Source organism: Gouania willdenowi, chromosome 4, assembly GCF_900634775.1.
Source record: "Gouania willdenowi chromosome 4, fGouWil2.1, whole genome shotgun sequence".
Taxonomy (NCBI): domain Eukaryota; kingdom Metazoa; phylum Chordata; class Actinopteri; order Blenniiformes; family Gobiesocidae; genus Gouania; species Gouania willdenowi.
In genome coordinates this window covers 22,100,997-22,123,580 of record NC_041047.1, presented here as the reverse complement: position 1 = coordinate 22,123,580, position 22,584 = coordinate 22,100,997, and the positions used below count along the sequence as shown (strand labels likewise).

The window sequence follows — 22,584 nt, the reverse complement described above, 5'->3', positions numbered from 1 at the left end:
TACTTTACACTTTAAAAAACAAAAAAATTACTTAATTAGAAATGAGAAATATTAGTATATTTCTAATTACTGAATTAGAAATATACTAAGTATTTGTAATCTGTTACTTTCACCTCTGATGGTGTATTTCCTTACTCTAACCAGCAGGTGGCACTGTTGACCAGTTTAAAGTGGAAGGCCAGTATCTTGTGTCTTAACTCTACAAAAGTGTTTCTATAAAGTGACTACCGCACATTTCCTGCTCACACGTCAGCTATAAAGTGTTTTCTTTCTCAGTTTAATAAAACTCCCCGCAGGTTGTGGGTGTTTTTATGCTGTTTTATTTGCGCTGACAGTGGATAAGAGTGGCTCAGAGTCTCTACGTGGTCAGTTTGGCGTGGCTAGGATACATACACCTCCCTCCCAGAGATACTTTTCTTTTCTCTACCGTCCCACTTTCTGACTAACTCGGTCCGCTAGTCTAGCCCACAGTGACCTGTTTACACTGCGGAGGGAAGACAGACGGGGCTCAACATGTCTGTGGCGGGCTTGAAGAAGCAGTTTTATAAAGCCAGTCAGGTTTGCACAACTTTTCCTTTCCTTGCTGTCGTCTTGACTGTCACGTTAGCCGCTAAGTGTTAGCCACAAGAGCTAACCGTTAGCTCACAGGCTCCGTTATGACCATAAGCTAACGGTGGATAGCTCATGCCGCTTTGTTTAAAGTGTTACTTAATTAAAAGCCAATGCAGGTACACGTCTTGAACATTGAATTTGTGTTTTTATTTTTATTTGATAATGCTGTAAATATAAATATGTGTCGTTTAAAAGCTAACCAAAAGTAATAATGCTCTGTTATCAAAGGTTTAGCATTGCACCAAGTTCACATATCAGTTAAAAGTGAAGCCACTGGTGTTGACATGCTAATATGATTATAACACGACTTGCATTGGGTTATATGCTTTACTTCCATGTTTTTTTTTGTTTTTTTTTGTGTCCAACATCTGCTCAGTTAGCCTAATGGGACTTTGTTTGGATAAATCACATATCCTTTATTCACAATCCAATACCTTCACATCAGGTGTGAAACTAAAAAGCAACAAGGTTGGCTGTATCTGGCTAAATACTGTACTTTTTTTGTTTGTTTGGTTTTTTTTTGCTTTTGTGTGTGTGTTTGTGTGTGTGTGTACATCATTTTCCAGCTGTGCTTTGTTTTCAGTTCAGATCACTGCTAGATCACTATATTAAGGCAGGTAAAATTGGACAAAACACTCCCTTCACAGAGATAAAACTACTACATTCCATTGAAGCGTTTCAAAGTGGGATCTAATGTTTACGCTGCTGGTGCGAGTGTTTTTAATTTGGAACTGCTCACTCTCTGTTATGAAAGACAGAGGAAAGATTTCAGAAGTCTCTTTTTTTTTTTTGTTTGTTCTTGCTTCTGCTGATCTAAGCAGGAAAGACATTTGGTTTCCTGACAGGAACAGACTCAGGTCCCTGTTGGTTACATTACTTATTATCGTAAGTAAAAGTGGGACAATTTACCAGCTGTCCTACTTTCCCTAAAAAGGAGACAGTTGACTTTTTTTTTTTTTTTAATTTTATTTAAAGAAGAAGAAAATCTGACTGTAGACATTATTTAGAGGAAGCTGTGGTGGTGTTTTATGAGACTGCACTGCAGCTTCAACCTTTGAGAAAACTCAGTGAGTCAATAACAGTGTACACAGCGTAGATCTTCTACACTGGAGGCATCCAGGAAGCTGGCTGTGGAAAGAATAACTGTGCTTTGTTGTTCACGTGTCCTTGTTTTTCACTCGCACACACACACATTCTCCCACCCCATAATCTGTTTTCCTGTAAAACCGTTTCTCAGTGAAATTGTAAAATCTACACGCACCATCTAAAAGTGTGACTATTAACCTAGCATGTAAAGGGATTACCATTAGGGGTGTCCCGATCCGATATTGATATCGGATATCGGTCCGATATCAGCCAGAAAACGAATATCGGATTTTATCGGACTGCATCTAAAATTGCTGATATATAATATATTATATTTATTCAATTGTAGAATACTGTAGATATTATGTTGAACGTTAAAATGTATGTAACCAATTGGTTAATAATAAATGGGTCAGTTTTTACTCATACCTACTGTTGTTCTCTGTTTGAGTAACATCACTTGATCAAGCCTTTTCTAACATTCCACACTATTCAATTCAACTCCACTTTATTTATGTAGCGCAAATTACAACAAAGTCATCTCAAAGCGCTCAACAAAAAATAAATAAAAATAGAGAAAGAAAGAACCCAACAATCAGCCAACACTCAAGGCGGCAATATCGGTATCGTATCAGAAGTGAAAAAATTGTATCATTCCTAATTTTTACGATACTACTATTGAATATGTAGTGATGCATAAATTTTCTCTATGAGGTAAACACAAACATTAATAGTAGGAAGAACTTACCAAGTCGTCTGTTTTTGAATGCACCATGTGAATCATAAAGAATAATCTATAATTAAATTTGTATGTCAAGTAGGGTTGGGGTCTTCTATAATTGTAATTGATAATTAATAATTACAACTATGATGCAATTGTGATTGAAAAAAAAATCTATTGCTGTTGTAATCATAATTGAATTGTAATTGAGTTCAGATAATTAACTTTGTAATTGTAATCGGTATGGAAATAAAAAAAAAAGGCAATTACAATATAATTAAACACAAAAAGGGGGGAACCATGTTATAGTAGGGCTGCACAATTAATCAAATGTTAATCGTGATCATGATTTTGGTTTCCATGATTAAATAAACCTGATCATTGGCAATATTTACATATTTATAATCCGAGCTCTGCACTATCTATAATAGTGTATTCATTCAGTTAGCCTTTAGTATATTTTAAATTCTTGGGTTCATTTTTAAAAAAAAAATTTAAAATTATAATGCTTATTTAAAGCGTGCTTTTCTACTGTAAACTTTACACATATTGTTTGTTAAAAGTAGTGTAATTATAACAGTTTTGTTTTTTTAAACTTTTATTTAAAAATTTTTTATTTGCAATTTATAACATTCAAACAACTTACAAATGTATCAAAAATAAAATACAAACAAAAAACAATTATTTAACAAAGGATAAACATAAAAACTTTTTTTTTTTTAGCCAAATATGATAAGTAATTGTGATTACAATATTGATCAAAAATAATCGTGATTATCATTTTGGCCACAATCATGCAGCCCTATGTTATAGATTTATGACTTACACACGGGTAATTAACTATTATTAAAATATGTTTCATATAAACTTTTCCCACTACCTGTCAGTTCTCTTGAGCATCATTTGACCATTGAAAAAATATCTCAAGTTTGGTAATTGTAATTGAATTTAAGCAATTGTTATTATTTGTGTCTGGTCAATCAGGATAAAAACACTGGTTAAGAATCCAGCAATAAAATCAAGTGGGATGTTTTAAACTTTCAAAATATCACAGTTAACAGGTTTTACCGTTTTATTATCCCCGGCACAAGTGTGGAAGGGGGATATCGGTTAGTGTATGGTTTCAGGGTATCAATACCTTGATGGAGTTCGAAAATGAGAAGTGTGCAATTATTTCTTCCGGAGTTATTGCCCTTGTGCCGGTTTTTTTTACTCTGTTCAAGGTATCTTCAAAGGGGACAGCTTTTCTTAGAAACTGTTAAAGGTAGTTAGTAATTTTTTATTCTGTTGTGATAATATTTTCTCATGTATACATTTAAATTAGATTTGGGACATTTAGGAATAGATTGTGAGTTATAATGAGATCCAATCTGGCGGGGAATGTTGATGACTGTCTTTTTGTGACTGAATAAATGCTGTTTACACTTTAGGCACAAGGTTCTTTAAGAATGTGGACATGATGTAACCGATCTCTCATTCTGTAGTAAAACATGTCTGTCATATTGTGTTTGAAGAAACTGATTGATCTATAATAACAACACATATTGTGCAGGCTGCAGAAAGTGCTCGGATTAAAGCACTTATTATAAGAGGGTAGTGGGAACCTTTATGACCTGAGGGTCTCAGTTTAAATCCAAAGCAGTTCCAGAGGAGCTGGATAGGGAGCGTGAATGGCTTCACATGCTGTGTGTTAAGCACCACAACGTTCCCTGAAGCCAAAAACTCATTCCTGGGCTCAAGCTACATGGTGAAAAACAAAACATGACAAAATAATTATACGTGGCTGGTAATTAAATGTCGACGAGACATTTGATTTTTCTTATAGCACATGTAAGTCCTAATAGTAATGCAGCTGTTGAATATTTGGGTAATCGTGTATTCTATTGATTATTCCAGTGATTAATCAAGTAATTATTTGGATGAAATATACTTTAGCTTAATTAATGCTGAATTTTAAATATACAACAGATAATAAGGCAGATACGTTGTCAGTCAGTTTAATGTTCGTCTCATTGTGACATGTTGCTTAACTGTACGTTAAATGTTTTTGCTCAACTGTATGTTACCTTAGGACAACGGATGAAATTTAGCTATTGTTTTAACTCCGGCATATTTATGTTGATGTTGTTTGCTCACACATTGATTAATATTTATGTATGTCCTAATTGAAATAAATAAATGAAATGAAATGCATACTTAATAATACAAACCATTCTTTTTCAGAATAAATGACATTTGTTTATTATCCCCCACCACAAAGTGTGAAGGGGGATATAGGTTTGCGCTCCGTGCATTTGTTCGAGTTAAAAGGGAACAGCTTTTCTCAGAAACTGTTTAAGATAGGATAACCAAATTTGGTGTGTAGCTTCAGGGTATCAATGTCTTGATGGAGTTTGAAAATGAGAAGTGCGTAAATATTTTTTTTTGGAGTTACTGTCCTTGTGCCGTGTTCAAAGTATCTTCAAAGGGGACAGCTTTTCTTAGAAACCAATATTATATTCTGATGTGATAATATTTTCTCATGTATAAGTTCTTAGATTTAGGACATTTAGGAAAAGGTTGTGAGTTATAATGAGAACCAATCTGGCAGGGAATGTTGATCACCGTCTTCTTGTTACATACGTACTATGCAAAGTAGAAAAAGGAAAAACGTGCATATTTGTTGAAAAAAGATTCAACCACAAGATGACAAATGCAGGCATTGTAAAAAAAAAAAAAACATACATTTTTATCAATTAGTATAAAATTATACTAATGAACTTAGTGTTCTTTGTGCTGTTTGTCCTCGTTTTTTTTTTTTGTCACCTGAAGCAGGAACAAGATTGTCAAGAAAGTTGAAGTATTCATGGAAAACACAACAAACTTTAGTGTTTTTACCCCTTTTTTAAACTATTTTGTCTGTTTCTGTGAACTTTGTTCTTAAATGGTAAATGTTACCCTAGCTTTCTAACTTAATGCTATCATTCATTCATGGAAGAAATCTGTTCTTGTCACATGACATTTACTATGTGTATGAGACAAAGGCAAGATAAAAGACAAACTTGTGGGTCTGCAGATTTCAGCTCAAGGCTGAGGGAGTATATTGCAGGAGCAACTGCTGTGATATGAGGCTTTGTCTTTACCCTGAAGGCCTCCTGTCATGTTCTCTCTGTGTTAAACTGAGCTACACCAGCACACGGAAAAACAAGAAAAAGAAAAAGTGCAATTGCAGTTGTACGGTAATATCTTTGGACATTATAGAATGCTGAACTCATCATTGTCACAGAAACATCTGTTTGACGTATTATGAGTAGGGGTGGGAACCTCTGGTTACCTCACGATACGTCACACTCCTATTTAGTGTGAGGCGGAGGTTTGTGCTCTCTGAGTGCTCTTGTTTTGTTTTTATATAAATGAAGTTATTGCCAATATCTAAAAGGTCTAATGCAGTCTGTGTTCTTGGTCTCTAGTTTTAAACACTTGGTGACAAAGGGCCTTTGTATTTTCAACAAATCCTTTATTAAATCTTACGATCTAATATGATACCAACTTGGCCTTAAGCATATTGTTAATCCTAGAGTCTCCAGAAACCAATCTGCGATGGACAAAAGGTTGGGAATCACTGCTGTTTCACATTAAAGCTGCTCAGATGATAACTTTTTATGAACTAAATCAATAGGGTAGGCCTCGTATCATCAATACATCGAATATCATTTGCTCGACAAGGAGGACAGCGATTAGCTTGACATTTTTGTTTTATTCTCTGTGTTATCACCTCACTTTGCAACATTCAATTCAGGCCAGATTTCGATCGTTCCATGAACCTGAAAATAAACTTCTGCAATTGCTTTGCCACAACTTTCAGTCTGTGAAAAAACACCAGAAATGTGTTCCTTCTTACAAGAAATCACAGTAAGAAGGAAGTTAAAAACACAATTATGCATCTGTCTATGGGACTCAACATCCCACAATGCACTGCCTGAAACTTTCCCGACAATGTCAATTGCGTAGTGTTTAGGTTTACGATGGAGATCAAAACAAACTTTTAAGCAACACTTTTAACCCTGTACAACATATTTGTTTCCAGCAAATGATTTTTAAATTATTGATCAATGAGACCTGCACTGTGAATTTATCTGATTAAAGATTATGATCCCGAGCAGCTTTAAGTAAATTGTTTGGCTCTAATTGAATTTGTATTTTTGTCGGGTTTCTTTTTCTTTTTTTTTTTTTTGCTTTTCCTTTACTGTGTTGAAAGCAGCTGTGGGTTTTAGGTTATTGGTGTGTTATATGCATTAAGCTATAGTTGAGGTGTTAAACTCACATTGCAGAGTGCTTTGTCTTTTGTCACACAGCATGCATGAGTCAATCTGAGATGTGCTTCAGCTTGTTTTCTGCTCAAATCGAGCTCATATGAGAGGTTCTGTGCTCCTTTTTCCTCATTCCTCACATTTTCCCTATTCTTTCTCTCTCTGCAGATGGTAAGTGAGAAAGTTGGAGGTGCTGAAGGAACAAAGCTAGATGATGACTTCAGAGATTTGGAACGGGTAAATAAAAGAACCAACTGATATTACACAACACACCAAAACGTGTAAACTAGTTTAAATCATGTGATTGTGTTCATGTCCACTTATACACCGGTCTATACTTAAAAACAACAAAAAAAAACCACAACAAAAAACAAAAGGCTCACGATTATTAAAGGCTGTTTTTATGTGAGTTAAAGACGTGGAGCACATTGAAAAAGCTTGATTTATTTTATTTTTTTAAATAAAGCTAATGTCTGCACTAGGGCTGGGCGATATGGACCAAAACTTATATCTCAATATTTTTTTTCAAAATGATGATATACAGTAGAGCTGTAGTCAACAAAGGAAATGGTTGGTTGACTAAGACTATGGTACACAAAGCGATTAGTCAATAAAGAAAAATTAAAAAACAAAAAGAAAAGAAAAAACGGAGAATGAATGAGCAGGTGGAGAGGAGGACGAGGAGAAGGAAGATGAGAGACAAATATTGTGTTTTGGCTTTTTGTGGTGCCGACCATTCATGATATGAACCTTATTCAAGCTTTGACCAGAACTCGACAAAGCAAAAGTGAAACCTATAGGTCCAACAGACATTAGGTATTTATATCAAATGACATATTTATGTTAGTTTTAGTGGTAACCCTGCTTTTATTAATAAACAACTGTTAATGTCAACATCCGACCAGCACACGGGGAAACAAATGCACATCAAACACAGGTGTGCAGAAAAAGGGTTGATTCAATAGTGGATGCTTGTGCTTCAAACCTGTCTTAATTTGTTTCCTCTCTGCTCTGAGGACGGTGCACTGCGCTGACAGCTGAAGCGCAACACTCAGTTACACAGCTGTTGCTGGACATAGAATCATGTTTAGTCATTAAATAAATTATGTTTGATATTTAATCCTTATCACCTATATAAGTGCTGTTTCTTCTCCAATGGACAGCACGTGTGAGTGAGTTCTGTAGTGTGGCGTGTTTAGGGGAAGGTCTGGGTTATGATGCACTCAGTACTCCATCTAACTGAGCTTTTCATGCTATTCTGAGAAGTAGCAAAAGAAGCGACTCCTAAAATAACTATTTTAATACAAAATAAGTTATAAAATATCTATCTGAGAGATATGTTAACATTGTAAAGGACTCTGACTATACTGTATGGATAATATTATATACTTATATGATGTGATTTAGACTGTGTGATTGTAGAAATTAAAACAAGGAGAAAAAAAAAAAAACCAGTATATTGAAGTGATATTGTCATTTTCTATATCACCAAAATAGAAAAGTCGATATATCTTGAATCTCAATACATTGCACAGCCCTAGTCAGCCGCCATTCATTGTCTTAGTCTAAATTGTTTATATTTACACGGTAAAATTATTTCAATTTCATTACAAAAGCACCAAAAAGTCAAGCATGTACATGTTTATTCATTTATCTTGTAGCTCCAACTACTTTTCAGACAAAACCATCAGAGTCCTTGAGCATGTGTGAATATGTTTAACAGATGCTTTAGAATAATCAGATGAAAAGTGTCTGAGTAACGACACCACTGTGTTATCTGTGAGGATATTTTGGAGACGAGGCTCACCACCAGACTCATTCCTGTTCCATTTCCCTCTGTGCTGTGGGTAGAAAGCTCAGTGAACGTTAGCGTGTGCGTGCCGTGTTTTTGCAGAAAGTAGATGTGACCAGTAAAGCTGTAGTGGAGGTTGTCTCCAAAACATCAGAATACCTGCAACCCAACCCAGGTGAGAGGACAGCCTGCTTTTAACTATGCATTTCAGTGTTGTGCATTGGTTAAAACGCGGTGCTGGTTGTATTTGCTGTTTCCTCAGCATCACGGGCCAAACTGTCCATGTTGAACACCATGTCCAAGATCCGAGGGCAGGTCAAGAATCCAGGCTACCCTCAGGCCGAGGGGCTGCTCGGGGAGTGTATGGCCAAATATGGCCGCGAGCTCGGCGAGGAAACTAACTTTGGTGAGAAACATCAGTGTTTTTGTCAATTATGCTGATGCAAGCAAACATTGATGCTCTGTGTAGTATTAGGCCGTTTACAGACAAACTGCAAGCTGAATGTTTATGAAAAGCAGTTCAAAAGGCAAATATTTAACGTGTTCCGTAAGATTATTTCAAACTGTTTTTCATTTACTATTTTTTGAAGCTGACAGTGACATAATTGTGTTATAAATAATGACCAGTTATTATGTGTGTTTGTGTGATTCAGGGGGAGCTCTCGTAGATGTTGGAGAAGCAATGAAGAGATTGGCAGAAGTTAAAGACTCTTTAGACATCGATGTCAAACAGAACTTTATTGATCCTTTACAAACGCTTTGTGACAAAGACCTAAGAGAGATACAGGTATTTATGGTGGAAAACTAAACCATATACAACTACTTCTTTTACACCTACAGCTCACGTAAATTATGCACAAAATGTAGGTTTTCTGTAACTAAAATAAGGGTACACCAAACTTAAGACAACATGAAACTACTTTGCTTAGGATTTTAACACCACCTTGTCTCTTTTCACAACAGCATCATCTGAAGAAACTCGAAGGTCGTCGCCTGGACTACGACTACAAGAAAAAGCGCCAGGGCAAAATACCAGATGAGGAAGTTCGACAGGCTCTGGAGAAGTTTCACGAATCAAAGGAAGTGGCAGAAAACAGCATGTACAACTTGTTGGAGACTGACGTAAGGGCTTATTGCTTCTTTTGTGCAGTCTTAGCATCTTTTGTTTTTATGGAGCAGTCTCTGTTACACACATGAGTCTTTTTTAATTTAGGTTCTTAAATCGCAGTTATTCTGGTTGTGCTCATGATATCCCCCAAATGTATTTTAGTAGGGATGTGAATCTTTGGGTGTCTCACGATTTGATTCCAATTCTTAGGGTCACGATTTGATTCAAAATCGATTCTCGATTGAAACGATTCTCGATTCAAAAATCTATGCAATGCATAGTGTGTTAAGGCAAATTATGGCATCAAAACAATAGTTTGTATAAGATCATTTTAAATAAAATGATTACAATTATGTAATCACACAACATTTGTTCTTAGTCTAACACTGTTGCTGTAGTAGTAGGAAGTCGCCATCTTGAAAGCCCATGGCCTACTAGTCTCTTCTAAGTTCTTGTATTTTCGGATTGAAAAAAACATATGCTTGTGAGTATGTTTAAATGTACTGTTTGATAACACTTCTAAGACTGTGTTTGTGAAAGTTAAGCAAAGTTATATTAATCGCTGCCGATCGCGGTAAATGTTAGCATGAGCATATACATCAGTTTTCCCATAGATTTTAGCATGAAGCTAGCAGACTTTTTGTATAGTGGTATTTTTTATTTATGAGAACACTAATATGTATTTGTATGTTCAGTTTACAATGTTTCCTGAGTAAAGACTTTAAGCGGATCTTCTGAATCAAAGTTTTTCTTAAACAAAAAAAAGTTAAAAAAAATTGATTTTTGAAGTTCATGAATCAATTCAGAATTGTGGATGATTAGAATCGCAATTCTTATATGAATCAATTTTTTTCGCCATTCCTATATTCTAGCAATGGGGACATTTACTCTGAAATAACAAACTAATTCCGTACAGTCGGTTCATTGCTGTCTAAGCCATGGACATGTATGTAAAAAGTTTTATGATGGGTTTTACTGTTGTGCTTTTACTAGCATTGTTGAATACACACCCACACTAAAGACAAACAAGCACTTTATTAGTAAGATATGTAAAATAGTTCAAATGCTTCCATTGAGCACAGCAACACCAGGGATGGAAACAGCTGAAGTTTAACCCTGTAATATTCTGTCTCTAATAGTGTTTAGTCAGTTGTCAAATTGTAATATTTTCATAACATTTTGTAAATAAACTATTTGCAACATTCTGATATGCTGCCATCCACTCCATATGGAAGTCTGAATTCATCAAAGATGCAACACCATCATTTTTAGCAATTTTTATGAAATCCATTACCATAGTTCATATAACATTTAAACATACATTTGTAGCTTTGTTTTTACTGTCTGTTGTATCCAAATGGGCATTCTGTTTTAGTTGAATAACACCACTACGCTATTTTGAGTCCGAATTTGAGTTAAAAGACATGATAAATGTGGATACAGTATATCCAATGACCTCCACTGTAACCATATTTTCCACTATGGTGGTGGTTTGAGATTTCAGAAGGCTGGTGGTGTTTTCAATAAATGTTTAAAATGTCCTTGTTGCTCTCAAGCCATTTCAAATATATGTCTTAATAATTTGATATCAAGTTTAAGCCAATGAGAACAAGACAGGAAGTTTAATAGAAAAAGGTGATGTGATGTGTTTTCAGGATTAAATAATTACCTTCATAAGAATTTATAATATAATTTGTTAATACTGCTGTAGTTCAATTTCTACATTATGAAAGTAGATTTTATTCGTGTTTCTATTTCACGTCGTGTATTCTTGTGCGTGTGTGTAGATCGAGCAGGTGAGCCAGCTCTCGTCTCTGGTGGGGTCCCAGCTGCAGTACCACAGACAAGCTGTGCAGGTGCTGGAGGAGCTCTCTGACAAACTGCGAGACAGGTGCACTAATTACACACGTTCCAAATCGCATACTCAGTACTATGCACTGCAAACTCAATGAGTACAAACTGTCTACTATACACTATTAGTATGGTTAGGATGATTATTGTTTACACTGAAGTTTTTTTGCTGTTGTAGGTTCAAAATGCATCTTGGGAAACTTGGAAGTATACTTCAGTGGGAACGGTCACCGTACTGCCGTAATTTCCGGGCTATAAAGCGCTCTGTTTTATTGGCCGCATTACAATAATTTAGTAATTTTCTAAGAAAAATCCACACAAAAGCCGCAGCCTAATATAGGCTGCACCCTATTGACAGATAAGGGTGCCCTTCAGACAACTCGGCCAATCAGAACGGGCAGGTAGGCGGGCTGCTGTACTAAGTTAGGTTGCACGAAAATATGTTTCAACTGATAAGTTTCCTTTACTACGTGAAGTCACCTCCTCACTGCCCCACGTCTACACATCAGTCCATTTACAGCTTTTAATGGTCACTTTTTACTGGAACCAGACTGATACACCGCTTTGTCCGCTCTTGTTATTGTGAACTACTGTGGAGCGATCACAGCGAGTCGGACTCTGAGTCAGAATACGGACACGATCGCTGCTGAACAAATCCAACGTGGTGATTTAGCAACTTCATGCTGTTATGCTACTATTACAAACTGGCTGACTTTTACTGTAGACAGAGCAGAGATCAGAACAGTTCTGATCTCCGCTCTGTCTGTTCATCCTCCTTACGGAAGCGTCTCCATCAGCCTCAGAGTCCAGAGCACTGATCAATCCTGAACAAACCTAACGCAGTGATTTAACAACTTTATCCTGTTTATCTTTCTATTACAAACTGGATGACTTTTACTTCATCCCTGCTGCTACTGCAGCGGTCTCTCTCTCTCTCTCTCTCTCTCTCTCGCTCTCTCTCTCTCTCTCTCTCTCTTTCTCTCTCTCTCTCTCTCTGACAACATTTCTCTGCGTTGTTGCTATGATGAGGCAGTGTGTATCATGACAAAATGAATGAGATGATTCAGTGTGAGCAACAATGATTTAATCTTAACAGTTTCATTACTCGAATGTGTTTGTGAACAGGGTGAACGAGGCCCAGTCTCGACCAAGGCGGGAGTACACCCCCAAACCCAAACCCATCTTTGACTTTGGAGACAACAACCATTCAAATGGAGGCTACCCCACTTCAATGGCACCCCTACCTTCACGCAACTCAGGTATAGAAACTGCTGCTGTAATCAAAAATGTTATATTGAACATTCCTCTAGGACGGTGTCAATATGATAATGAAAAAATTATCAATATATTAAATGGAGTCAACCACTTACAGATGTTCTCCATGGATAGATCAATATGGATTTTTTTAGGGCCAATGCTGATACCGATTTTTTTTTTTTTTCATCAGCCTTAGCTGATAACTGATATGGACTGCCGATTTTTTTGAGCCGATACTACTTTTGCTCCCTCAATTTACATCAGAAAAATTACACTGATAACAAATGGTACGAGTCTTTTTTAATTTTTTTTAAAAAATGAACATCTATTGAAATTAACAAAGGTGAGGTAGAATGGCAGCAAGTAAAAACTATTTAACAAATATTAAAAACAGCTAATGTAGAACAAGAACAAGTAAAACATATTTCTGCCCTCTGTAAATAATATAGATCTGTGAACGCAGCAGCCCGCATCGGCTGATGCCGATACACGTAAAAAATGCAAAAATCGGCCGACAATATTGGCCGATTTACTTTATTTAATTATTTTGTAACATTTGTTCTAAATGCTTAATCTCCAAGCTAAAGAGATTTAACCACAAAAGCCCAACAAATGCAACTGACGTGTGTGTGTGTGTGTGTGTGTGTGTGTGTGTGTGTGTGTGTGTGTGTGTGTGTGTGTGTGTGTGTGTGTGTGTGTGTGTGTGTGTGTGTGTGTGTGTGTGTGTGTGTGTGTGTGTGTGTGTGTGTGTGTGTGTGTGTGTGTGTGTGTGTGTGTGTGTGTGTGTGTGCGCGCACGTTCATGGTGCTGACTCTGTTCCCTCTTTATCATCAGAGCCGCCCTTTCCTTTTACCAAATTGTCTTTTAGGAAACCAGGATTGTGTGAGTCACTGATTGTGTGGGCTACGTTTTTCACGGTTACATTTTTTTGTGTGTTCATTGTTCGCGTTGAGTTCACTTCCTACTGCAGTAGGAGGAACATACACTCAAAGGCCTCTTTGATGAATCTACCTCCTAAGCTCCTCAGCCAATCACGCTGTTCTGTTTGAACATGGTTAGATATGTTCAGACGTTGGTCTGATCATTTAGACGAGTGGAGTAATGTGTCAAACAAAGCTGTAGTTATCTTGAACTGGTTGTTTATCGTGACAGCAGATTTAATGGACTCCAATGGCGTCCAGTTCCACCAGATTTCATGAAAGTTCATATTTGTTCCACGGATGTTTCGTAATGTGGACAGACATCCAAGATTTACAACAGATACAGTATTTGTTGCATCCCCACCATTAATTAAGTCATGAAGAATTAAGTCATGAAGAATTAAGTCATGAAGAATTAAGTCATGAAGAATTAAGTCAGCCATATATGGATATTCAATCAAAAAAATTACTCAAAAATAAACATTTTCAATCAAAGAAAACATGTTCAAATGCAAAAAAAAAAAATATTTGAGACCCAAATAATTGCCTTTGAACACTTTTTTTTCTTTGATTTAAAATTGTTTTTTTTTTTTTGTTTTTTTTTTTAATAGAAGTAAGCTTATTTTTCATTGAAAAGGTTTTTTTGATTGAAGTGATTTTTCTTTTGTGGATTTTTTTTTTTAAATTACTAATAACAAAGACACATCTACCACCACAGCCATCAGTATTTTACCATAAAGGTGTTTGTAATAAAGTGGCTGATGAGTGTATGTTCTTTGGAACAATTTTAACACTTTTGAAATATATTTTTTGTGTAATGTATAGGTTGTACTGTGTGTTTGTGTGTGTGTGGGTTATTAATGCATGCTTCACCCTGGCGTTGATTTCACTTGATTTCTGTATAACCAATTTATTTCGAAAAGAAGTCAAATCCATACTAACAACTTATGTTAGTGATTCTAAGTAATACCACAGTGTAATTGCTCTACCATTGATAGATTGCAGGAAGCCTGCATTGTACAGTGAAATCTTTAAATAAGGCAATATATGCTTTTTTTTTTGGCCTGATAAGATATTTCTTCTCACCAGTTAGTTTTTGTGTAAGAGTACTTTACTTACTTTAAGATTTTTTTTTCCTTTTTTCTGTTGCAAGATAATTTTTGCTTATTTTAAGTAAATTCAGGGACATAATACTTTATGCAGTGTGGATGCCTTTCCACCTTATACGGAGCACAGATCAGGGCCATGTTGTGAGTTTATTGCTTGGGAAACACACACATTATCAATAACACACAAACACACTTTTGCTCTAAGTAATTTAACAAACTAATAATAATAAAATAATTCAAGTCTGTTTTGCAAATGACGAGCTAATGTCCAAGCTATCAGCTGTTTTATTTAAGTCTCGAACCAGAAGATTTTGGATAGTTCAATGCTAATAATTTCAAATGTGGTTACTTTAAATAGAAGACAATTATTTTAATTTATTTTATTTTATTTTATTGTAAAAAAAATAAATTAAAATACACTAATTTGTCAAACAGGCACACCTGACGCCACAAGGCTAGGGTTTCATTTGTGTTTTCTAGGGTTTTTAATGACTATGTGTGATGAAATACAGTATAGTACAGTATAGGTAAGTCACAAGGTTTTTTGTGTAATTGTATAGTTAACACAAACAAACAAAGGAAAAGGATATACAGAATAATCTGGATTCAACAGTTTATCTGGAACAATCACAGTCATTGTAGTCAATTGTTCACCCTCTTTTATTCTATTTTACATTTTCAAAAATCTCATCGAACAAAACCTGATATTGCAACAAGTCGACCCTGAACATTTGTGCGTTGTATGTGACTGTTGGGTTTTTTTGTAATTCCAAGTGGAGCCCCTCCTTCCTCTATTGACGTGTCATCATCAGACTCCCTGAACCCTTTCATGTATTTACTATAATTTACGTGGTCATTCAATCCACTTTTCTATGATTTCTTAAAGCTTGGACTGCCATAATGTTGTCTATTATGTTTAATTTCTACGGGTTTTTTTTTAAATGGGTAATTGGGTTTAAAGCAGAGCAGAGTCAGTGCTGTTTGATATTTGATCACATGACTTTTCTGCTCCTCTGAATTGATACAGAAAGGAGAATAAACAAGTTGAATAACCACTGCTTGTTCCATCTCCGGCCTTCCCAGCTCTCTGAACACTTGCCACAATAGGAAAATTGTTTGGCTACAAAAAAGACCAGTTTGTGTGCAGAGCTGTGTGAGGTCACAGAGAAAGGGGAGAGGGGAGGGGGGATGACATCACAGTAACCAATGATTGAAGGGCTTCCAGTTTTCACCAAAACTGAAAATTATTCAGTTTTATGACATCCTTAGGTTGATGTGAATCCCAAATATTCACCCACTAACACATAAATATCAGGGTTGGGGTCAAATACATTTTTCAGTTACAATTACTTTTTCAATGATCAATTACAATTAAATTATGAATACAGTTACCAGCATTTTTTTCCAATTACATTTAGATGACAATTCTTTTTTTTGATCTCAGAAAGTCAATTTGAATTACATTCCCAATTACTAAAGTTCAGTTATAATTAATCACAATTAATGAGCCTGAAATAAATAACCTAATAAAAGTTAACTTTCCTCTTGTGTTAGCTTTCTGTTAGTATTTCTTATGATAATGTGTCCTAAATCAGTTGTAAAATACATTAATAACAAATATCTATCATTTAATTTATTTCATATTTCTTGGTTACCTTGTTAGACTTCTAATCAATGAACATCTAGGTTTCAATATATTTGGTGGGGGCATCTGAGCATTTTTTGTGTCAATATACTCCTTGATTTAAATTTGTATTTATGGTAAATGTGGGAAAGCTTCATATGAAACATATTTTAATAATAAACTATATATGTGTAGAACTGTAACGTGGTTCCCCAGTTGTATTTTCCAATTTTTTATAGAATTTTCATGACAATTACAAAGTCAATTATCTGTACTCAATGGCAATTTAATTATGATTACGACAGCAACAGATTTTTTTAAATTACAATTAAAATTATAATTACACTATAATTGTAACTAATGATCAATTACGCAATTACAACTAGAATATTTGCATTTCCTGAGGAAAATGGAAGTGAGGTTGCAGGTGCTGCTCCGCATCGCAATGGATTAGCTTAGCTTAAGAATTGGCTAGCATTAGCATTAGCCAAACATTAATTCAATTCAATTGAACTTTATGTTGTGCAAATTACAACAAAGTCTGTCTCACAGCATTATCACAATATAAAATTCATAATAAGAATTGGCATTAGCATGAGCCTAGCATTAGCAATAACATGAGCTAGTATTAGCTAGAATTAGCATTATCATCATCCTAGCAATAGCATTAACCTAGCATTATTACTAACCTAACAATAGCATTAGCCTAGCATTAACATTAACCTAGCAATAACATTAGCCTAGCATTGGCATTAACCTAGCATCAACACTAACCTAGCATTAGCATAGCATTAACCTAGCAATAGCATTAGTCTAGCATGAGCTAACATTAGCAATAACATGAACTAGTGTTAGCTTAACATTAGCATTAACCTAGCATTAGCACTACCCTAGCATTGGCGTTAACCTAGCATTAGCACTAACCTAGCAATAGCATTACCCTGGCGTTGGCATTAACTTAGCATTAGCATTAACTTAGCAATAACGTTAACCTAGCATTGCCATTAACCTAGCATTAGCACTAACCTGGCATTATTATAGCATTGACATTTACCTAGTATTAACATTAGCTAGCACTAACTTAACATTAGCACTAACCTAGCAATAGCAGTAGCCTAGCATTGGCATTAACCTAGCATTAGCACTAACCTGGCATTATTATAGCATTGACATTTACTAGTATTAACATTAGCTAGCACTAACTTAACATTAGCACTAACTTAACATTAGCACTAACCTAGCAATAGCAGTAGCCTAGCATTGGCATTAACCTAGCATTAGCACTAACCTAGCAACAGCATTGACCTAGCATTGACCTAGCATTGACCTAGCATTGACACTAACCTAGCAATAGCATTAACCTAGCATTAGCTAAGCATTAACCTATTAATAGCTGAACATTGGCTATTGGTTTGAAAATGTTTGAAATGGTTTGAAAATGTTTGAAATTGTTTGAAATGGGTTGAAAATGTTTGAAATGGTTTGAAAAGGTTTGAAATGGGTTGAAAATGTTTGAAATGGTTTGAAAATGTTTGAAATGGTTTGAAAATGTTTGAAATGGTTTGAAATGGTTTGAAAAGGTTTGCTTCCTGCATCGTCACTAATTATAATTGAGCCCATCCTTGGCTAACATTACAGTGCTTGCTACAGCTTTTTCTTCACTCTGCCTGATGTTTTTCTCTTACTCTCACCTGTTGCTTCCAGCCCCTGAGCAGCCCAGCTGTAAGGCGCTCTACGACTTTGAGCCGGAGAACGAGGGCGAGCTAGGCTTCCGTGAGGGCGACATCATCACCCTAACCAATCAGATTGATGAAAACTGGTACGAGGGCATGCTGAACGGCCAGTCAGGATTCTTCCCACTCAACTATGTGGAGGTCCTCATCCCACTGCCACACTAATGTAGGAGGCTGAGGTCCAACAGGGAGAGAGAGGAGAGTGAACAAGAGGTTTCACTTCCAGCTTTCAGCTTTGGGTCGTCATGTCAGGCAAGCATTTCCTCAGTCGCCTGGAGCTGTGGTAGAAGACGCTCACATAAGACAAATCCATCCGGAAGCATCTTTTTAAAACACAAACTGGTGGAAAATTAAGATATATTTCTAAACTACTACAAACAAATGATCAGGATAACGTTTTGTTAACTAAGATCCAGCTTTTGTGTGACTGCAGTCCTTTTAAACCTGGGGTTTGCTACAAACCTAGTGGTCCTGTTTTTGTTTTGTTTTTTTAGAATTGAAAAGCTGTTTAAAACTGTCTTTGTCAGTTCTTTTTCTAAACTACATCCATATGTCTTGTTTGGGTGCTGTAGAGCAGACAGTTGTCCTGTGATGCCCTCTGCTGGTCTGTGCTAGAACTTTCCCAGTTTGTCCAAAGAAGGTTGGACATTTTTGGTTTGATGAATCAAACAATTTTCACCAATCAGAAGGTTTTTTATCTATTTTTCCAAGCAGATATTCTCCAGGTTTAGACTTTTTAATGATGATGTAAACAACAAACCTGTTTACTTAATAATGTTGAACCTTGTACTGCAGCTGTTTGTAAAAGGTGAACTTCTACTCAGATATGTAAGAAAAGAAATGGCACCTTCCCAATGAGATTGAAATGTGACACAAACTAACTTCTTGACTCAAACACACACACAGACCCAAAGCTTAATGCAGAGGTTGCACCTTTTTTTTTTTGTCATTTAATGCGCTTGTTGCCTGGACACGTAGGAAGTTCAGTCCATACGTTTATCAGCTAGTCTGTATAATAGATGAGACGGAGCCAAAAAGAGTTTTATAAAAATGCAATAAAAACCATTTAGCGTAGCGTATAAGACCGTTAACCTGCTATTGATTCTGTAACAGTCTATTCGTTTGATTTCAGGCTGGTTTATTGTCACGTGTTTCAACTTTCTGTGTGTTTTTTTTTTTTTGTTTGTTTTCTTCTGTCGGACCTGTGTATGTATGCAGTACGTCCACGCAGTGCCTGAAGAGACGATGGTGCTGCTGGCAGCTGCTCGCTCTTTTTCCTCCTCATCTCCAGCTGAGCTGCTCGTATTGTCTGAATGAATGTGAACGTATGAACAGTCTGAGCGTTTACAAGGATTCCCATCAGGTGATTGGCTCTTTGTTTTGTTTGGGACGAGACTGGCTTCTTGTTCTGGTTTAGCCACAGTTTTTCACACCTACACTACATAACGATGGGAAGACAACAGAATAAAAGGGAAGTTCAGGAGAAATCTTGCCAAACATTCAAACATTGATTTCATATAAAGGAGTATACTTGATTGTGATTGGCTGTGTGCTTTCTACTACATGTATGCAGTGTTTTCTGCTTAATGTATATTTTGGTAACACTTTACAATAAGAGTCCCTTAATTAACTATAGTTAAGGCATTATTAAACATTAATTAATAGTTTAAAAGCAGTTCATTAATGCTTAGTAATGTTTAAATTACTAAGCATTACTTAACTGCTTATTAATGCATTAACTGGTATGTTAGTTAATACATTCTAATAATTATTATAACAATGAAACTGTTAATGTTTAATAATGTCTCAACTAACATTAAGGGACACTTATTGTGAAGTGTTACCTATATGTTTGTATCCATCACTCCCTTCTTGTTGTTGTTGTTCCTGAGTTTGACCTTTCCTTGTCTATGTTTACATCTCGGACCTTTTATTACATTTCATTGCATGTAAAAAGTTCAGGGTTTAGAGTGATGTGCTGTCTAATCACACCGTCATCCATTAAAGGAAAGTTCTTGCTATGCTTTGTTTTTGGGAGGACGAGACATATCCCAACTAACAGTAACCAAAACTCAACCTAGTGGCTTAAACTGTTGTCAAGTGTGTGTGTGTGTGTGTTTTGTATCTTTATTGGCACTTTCCTGGGATGAGGTGCATGATGTGTGTGTATGGCTGCACACAGATGACACTACAGGCCGTTTCCTGAACATGTGTAGACAGATGTGAGCTTCGTCAGCTTACCAACAGTGGGAGCTGGTTTCTTTTCCCCTTTGGAAAAAAAAAAACCTGTTCAACTGTTGTTGTTTTTTAAAGGGCTATGTATTGTTTAATCTGTCTTAAATGCTCATTTGAGCAGCTCTTCAAAGTGTTTTGTTTTTTTTTACATATATACAAGGCCTTTAAAACATTTCAATAAATATTTGCATGTCGTCCTGTATTACATTCTGTCAATATGTAAGATTTTATGTTGCATTTTTTTACCTTTGGTATCAATGCAGAATTTAACCACAAGATGTTGTCTTACCATAGTATTTGTATGTGCTTCTTTTATGTTCCTCATTCTTACAATAAAGAAAAAAGAAGAAATGTACATGTGTGGAATTTTAAATGACTAGTTCAGTGCCCGTCGCAAGTATGTATTCATATAGTGGGAGCTTAAGTTGTCAGCTATGGCCAAATGAGTATGTGTTTGAATGTTGGATGTACAAAAAGGTGTACATACTCTGTAGTGTTATAAAGGGTTATATTTGCGGGTGCAAAGTAAAATAGCGTGTGCATTTTCCCTGGTTTCATTCTATGGGAGATGTGCATGATGAATTGATAAAGTTTGCAACAATGCGGTGGTTTAGGTAGAATCTGGTTAAAGACAAATTCACTCATTTAGCATTTCTTAATGCAGGGGTGCTTATCGTGTGTGTGTGATGTTATGGTTAGTGCTGTTTATTGTAGGTGTTACACATGCGCATCAGCCGCACGCATGCACCCACTCCTCACATCAGCTTGAAATGCATGTGTTTCACGCCCAATGAGTGAGACTTGAGAGCTTTGCTAGTATATCATTGAGTGCGGCTGCTCAGACGGCCCTTCCCCCTCTCCGGTCTAACCCGCCGCCCGGTTTCACGGTCTGAGTTTACCTTCCTACTAAGATTATAACCCCTAACCTAATCCAATAAACAAATAAAACACGTGTCTGTTTACTTTGAAAACAAAAATAAACAAACGTGAATTAATTTTTTCAGCAAAAATACATTTTCTGGTAGTACGCATGTGCGTGCATGAGCTTTTCAAATGAAGAACCCTTTTCTTTTGCAAAGGTTCAGCATGTGGCAATTTTCTTTTGTGCTTTAGGTGGATTTAGACTTGAGTATGATGTAAACAACGTAGTGTTATTCCATTTACCATGTACTGCCCAAAATAACATCTGCACACAGAACAGCTGGTGTGTGAATAAACAACGGCCCAGATGTGACTGATGATAGCCACTGATTATGCTGTAAAAAGGGTAAAGTAGATTTAACTAAATAAATCCCCTGAAATACAGAGAAACTAATATTTAGGTTAAACTGTATATGCGTTTGATGTGCGAGTTGTGAAGCGTGTTATAGTCCTGAGGCTTTACTTTCTTTAAATCTCATTTCAAAATCCAGTTCTACCAATCTTTAGACCATAGCGTCCAATTCAGCCCGCAGGAGATAGTAAAAATGACAGAAAACATTAAATATTGTGTAAATTACCAACTAACTCAGTCGTAAGTCTCTCAGTTCCTCTAAATACACAAATTCAATGAAGCTCCACAACATGTGGCAGGACTCTGTTTTCTCATATTACATGTTGGCAGTCATTTTTTAGCTCAAATTGTTGAAAGAATTCTCAATTTTCACAAAATCCTGCATTTTTCCTCAATTTATTGCACAAAGGTTCCCCAAAGTAAATACAATCTTGTCATAAAATCAACAAATTATAAGTTAACATCCACTGATATGTCACTTACAGCAAATTAGGGCACAATAATGTTAAATTTACTTGTTTTCACCACCTATAATCTGCAGAATACTTTAGATCAAACTGGTTGACACCCCTGGTTCACATAAGTTTAAATATATATTTTTTTCAGTAAATCTAATTAGGAAGCTAAACCTATACTTTCAAATTAAAACTAAAGCTGAATTATTAACACCAGATCATTGCCCAGCATTTAATCAAGTATGTACTGTAGATGTTTTTCCATCCTTTCTTAAAGACATAATAAAAATGATGTAACGTGTTAGAAAATAATGTCAAAACTAGAGCTTTTCGTAAGTGAAAAACAGATGGAAAATCTTAAATCACAATCAGACATTTATTTCATTGGATGAATCTTGATCCAAAAAAAAAAAAAAAAGTCAACAAATACATAAAAGAGGTGTAAAAGTAGTTCCAGTGTGTATATTGTAATGTTTGATGAGTCAGCAGGCTTAAGGCATTGCTCTGTCACAGGTATTT

The 22,584-nt window shown here is 35.8% G+C and overlaps 1 protein-coding gene across 3 annotated transcripts; it reads left to right on the top strand.

Moving 5' to 3' along the window:
* The first annotated feature begins 226 nt into the window (after positions 1-226).
* On the top strand, positions 227-20,692 carry sh3gl1b (SH3-domain GRB2-like 1b). 3 transcript variants are annotated; one of them, XM_028444040.1, is made up of 11 exons: positions 227-558; positions 6,877-6,945; positions 8,603-8,675; positions 8,763-8,906; positions 9,154-9,287; positions 9,464-9,622; positions 11,396-11,499; positions 12,585-12,718; positions 13,551-13,598; positions 18,074-18,188; positions 19,321-20,692. In XM_028444040.1, exons 1-11 carry the CDS (start codon positions 514-516, stop codon positions 19,517-19,519), a joined length of 1,224 nt encoding a protein of 407 aa, XP_028299841.1. In that variant the 5' UTR covers positions 227-513; the 3' UTR covers positions 19,520-20,692. The 3 variants fall into 3 exon arrangements, with proteins under 3 accessions (XP_028299841.1, XP_028299842.1, XP_028299843.1); XM_028444041.1 differs by lacking the exon at positions 13,551-13,598 and having other exon boundaries at positions 229-558; XM_028444042.1 differs by lacking the exons at positions 13,551-13,598; positions 19,321-20,692 and having other exon boundaries at positions 231-558; positions 18,074-19,304.
* Positions 20,693-22,584: the final 1,892 nt, after the last annotated feature.